General features: G+C 30.7%; 1 protein-coding gene across 4 annotated transcripts in view; it reads left to right on the forward strand.

The window, feature by feature from the left end:
- LOC108724380 (cytochrome P450 6k1-like) overlaps positions 1-4,218 on the forward strand; it is an 8,700-nt gene extending 4,482 nt beyond the window's left edge. For 3 of the 4 annotated variants that reach the window (XM_018450726.1, XM_018450728.1, XM_018450729.1), the window contains exons 3-6: positions 2,021-2,395; positions 2,592-2,776; positions 2,873-3,161; positions 3,276-4,218. In XM_018450726.1, coding sequence (XP_018306228.1) covers positions 2,021-2,395; positions 2,592-2,776; positions 2,873-3,161; positions 3,276-3,457 — 1,031 coding nt within the window. In that variant the 3' untranslated portion in view covers positions 3,458-4,218. The remainder of the gene's footprint in view (positions 1-2,020; positions 2,396-2,591; positions 2,777-2,872; positions 3,162-3,275) is intronic. The other variant, XR_001936698.1, reaches the window with a different exon arrangement.
- Positions 4,219-4,431: the final 213 nt, after the last annotated feature.

The following is a 4,431-nucleotide window of genomic DNA, read 5'->3' on the forward strand; positions in this document are numbered from 1 at the left end:
GTAATATTAACCATTTATAAATTGTTTATATGGTTAATGTACTATATTTTCTTAGTTCACTTAATCTAGTATTCTTATTAGAATTTAATAATATGTATATAGTTGAGGTGCTATTTTACTACAAATTTATAGTTACTGATACGACTTTTTTCTCTGAGTGTATAATGGATATATGTATGCGGCTGCATGATAAAATTCTGTAGACATAGATCGGCATTGAATCGTTCGTTACATGCTGATTCTCGCGGAACGTGCACGAGTGCACACAGAGAGAAAAATGTTTGGTATTTGTAACTGTATGGTACTTATAAAATAGTTGAAATTACCATAAAAATGGTTCAAGTGACTATAATTTTATAGTTATATTTTGGGACAACCATATTTTTTATGATTGTCCCAAAATATAACTATAAAATTATAGTCACTTGAACCATTTTTATGGTAATTTCAACTATTTTATGGTTATAACAACTATAATTATAGTCATTTTAGGTTGCCAATTATAACATTTGTTGCTGGAACTATATATATAGTTACTGTTATTATTATTATAGTAGTAATAATCATAATTATAGTAATATATAATTATAGTTACAAGTACCAAACATTTTTCTCTCTGTGCAGGAACAAAAATTACTTTTTTCATGCATCAAGTAAGTTTTATTGCATGCATAAAATCTACAATATTTTTTTTCTTTTTAATGAAGGTATAATGTATTATCATAATATGTTTTAATGATTATCTGCGTTGATGGTTTATACATTTGGGTTGATTTTTCTCTAGATTTTTATTTAAAAATTTACTATAAATCATAAAATATCATTAGCGAACAATAGTATCATCAATGCCTGGGATCAGTTGTAACATTATAATTATCCCCAAACTTACTTGATTTTATTTTAGTATTGTTTTGTACAACGTTATTTTTCTTCATAGAATTTCATTAACAAGAAAACATTAACAAGAAGACAGATAAGAGAAAAATTATATAAAAGAAGTATCTTTATACAAACAGAGACATTTAAAGAAGTTATGAAGGACCAAATATCCATTTGTGCAGCTGCAAGAAAGAGTATAACTTATGTTGTTGTGTTACATACCTCTGGCAAATATGATACAATTATTCCCCTCTACTGTTATAATTGTTACTATCGTCCCTGGGGATTGGGACGGTTGTAACAAAATTCCTCATAGTCTTTAAACAAACATAACTTTTTTTCTAGTTACATAAAATAATTAAACCAAAGAAAATTTTGTATCTAAAGATACATATTTTTTTAATGTAAGTATCATATTTTAACTGTTATAACACTTCAAAGTCAAAATATTACTTTTGTCCCCGGTCTCCCCTACTCAAGAAGTATACATTGCCTACAAAACGTTAAGAAAGCGCTAAAAAAAGTGTATATAAGTGCTTTTTAGCACTTAGCAAGTACTGCTATGCTATTTGGAAAGACTTAAGTCTATAGGCAACTAATAATAATCATTTATTTATTAGAAGCACTCATACATCAAGAGTAATAAAAAATTAATTTTTTACTATCAGTTGTATTCGTCTTTACATCTTGAGTTATAAAATAAAACTAATATGATAGCAAAACAGTATATAAGTATATAATCAAAGAAAATATTTTTATCAATTTACTTATTTTTTATATAGTTTTTATATAGTTATGAAAAGAGCTTAGGTTTAATGATCATACAATAAAAAAAATTCTTTGAAAAAATTTTTCAAAATCCTGAGTCAAAAAAACCTTATTGACTCCTTCTCCTTTATTTATGCATTATTTAAATCGTAATATCATTGAAACTAATTACATGTTTGTCGAAAAATCGAAGAAAGTATTTAATGTTAAAATAAAATTTCATGATCTCTGCAAAAAATTAATTTATTTTGTAATTATATGCTAATGTACTCAACAAAGTTACTTATTCATATTTACTTTTGTCGATGAAAACATGAAAATTAGAATAAGATATTCGTAGATAAATAAATCAAACTAGTAATATTAATGGCAGATAACGGAAAGACGATAGAAGTGAGAGAGTTAACCGCCAAATTTGCTACGGATATAATCGGAAGCACCGCTTATGGACTTGATGTGAATTCATTCAAAAATCCGAATGCAGAGTTTCGCAAATACGGCAAGATGATATTTCATTATGATACATATCGCAGCTTTGAGATGCTCGCAATATTTTTCCTTCCAACTATAGTTCGTTTGACACGAATAAAAATGTTCGGCAAAGAGCCCACTGATTTTATGCGTAAAGTTTTTTGGGAGACACTAACTCAGCGTATGAAATCTGGTTTGAAGAGGAACGATCTCATCGATATTCTTCTCGAATTAAAAAATAATAATAATAATAATGATCAGGATCTTAAAGATTTCAGTAAGAGAACTAAAATTAACTATTTGTACAAATTTATATAAACATTTTTTTTAATTATGTCTAATAAAAACAAATAGAAATGTGACATCTAATGATAAATTAGATTAACTGATACATTTAATTAATAATTCTGATAACAAAAATTAATTATAACAACTGGAAATCTTTAAAAATTTACAAATTAAGTAAATTGTAGAATTCGATGGTGATGATCTTGTGGCACAAGCAGCCAGTTTCTTCTCAGCTGGTTTTGAAACCTCTTCAACGACTACGACGTTCGCGTTGTATGAACTCGCGATGCAACCTAAAATACAGAACACTCTGCGAAAAGAAATCTTCGAGGCACTTGAGGAATCTAATGGAAAAATTACATACGATATGGTATGCAGCTAATAACAGAAATAAAATCTAAGAGTTTATTCCGTTTGTTATAATTTAAATGAAAAATTACCTTTATGTATAATTTTTTATTACCAGGTATGGTCATTACCATATCTCGATATGGTGATGTCAGAAACATTGAGAATGTACCCGCCATTGGGATATCTAAATCGCATGCCTAATCAGACTTATAAAGTGCCTGAGTTCAATCTTGTAATTGAAAAAGGTACACCGGTTTACATTTCGATGCTTGGCCTACATTATGATCCAAAATATTTCCCCAATCCCAACAAATTCGATCCAGAACGATTCAATGAGGAGAACAAACGTAACAGACCACCGTATGTCTATTTCCCATTTGGAGAAGGTCCACATTCATGTATAGGTAAGAAAACTGATTTTAATATCCTCTTTATTAAAATATCAATAAATTTTTTTCATTTCTTCGTTAATATAATAGTATAATATTATACGGTGCTGTTGTATGTATATTTCGCAGGCAATCGATTCGGGCTCTTGCAAACGAAGCTAACACTACTTAAGGTCTTGAGCAAATGCGAGGTGACACTGTGCAAAGAAACTCCGGTACCAGTAGTAATTGATCCAAGAGGAGCCATGACAGTGCCGTTAAACGGTATATTGCACCTCAATTTCCGAAAAATTAATACTAATGTTATTTAAAATATATAAGAGAATTTTTTATTTTAAACCATAAATGTATAATATATTCCTTTATACTAAATACGTACTTTGATAAGAAACTTGGATAAATATGCGGTATAAGGGACCACCCTCCAATGACCTTGACCTTGACATATGTTATCAAGGTCATGATCCTGAGTGATTTTCAATAGGTTTTACCCGACGCTCATCCTTTGTTAAAAAGTTATTAACAAAAGAAGTTTAACAAAATAACGTCTCATTTCTGCTACAACAAAGCGACTCTCACCCCTCTCCCTCCTTGGGCGCACGACTTCCACGCGAAGCGACTCTCATTCCACCTCCCTCCTGCTTAGGGGCACACAACTTCCATGCGAAGCAACTTGGCGAGATGGGGTGGAACTCGCTTCGTATAGAAAGTCGTGTACCCCCAAGCAGGGAGGGAGGTGGGGTGAGAGTCGCTTCGCGTAGAAGCCGTGCATCCCTAAGCAGGGGGGAAGTGAGGTGAGAGTCGCTTCGCGTGGAAGTCGCGCGCCCCCCAGCAGGGGGAGGTGAGAGTCGCTTCGCGTGAAAAGTTATAAAATATTTTTTAAAGCAGAAAATTTTTGTTATATAGAGTCAAAAAGAAACATCATTTTTCAAATTTTTTTGTTAATAACTTTTTAACGAAGGACGAGCGCCGAGTAAAACCTGTTAGAGGTCACTCAGGGTTATGACCTTGACAACATATATCGAGATTAAGTTCATTAGAAGGTGGCTTATACTGCTCTTATACTGCACATTTACCGAAACTTGTATAACTAAATGTAAAAATTAATAAAAGTAAGTATGTTGTATCACATATTGTATTTTTTTGAGCATTAAATTATTTTTACTAGTAACATAAACCAACGTACGATAGTTTGAAAGAAATTTGTTAATCAATAAAAAATACTTAGTTAATTGTACATTACTTTATTGCAACGCTTTTAACAATTCTTTATTTTTATTATTCT

Source organism: Mycetomoellerius zeteki, unplaced genomic scaffold (genome assembly GCF_001594055.1).
Source record: "Mycetomoellerius zeteki isolate Tzet28-1 unplaced genomic scaffold, Tzet1.0 scaffold293, whole genome shotgun sequence".
NCBI lineage: Eukaryota > Metazoa > Arthropoda > Insecta > Hymenoptera > Formicidae > Mycetomoellerius > Mycetomoellerius zeteki.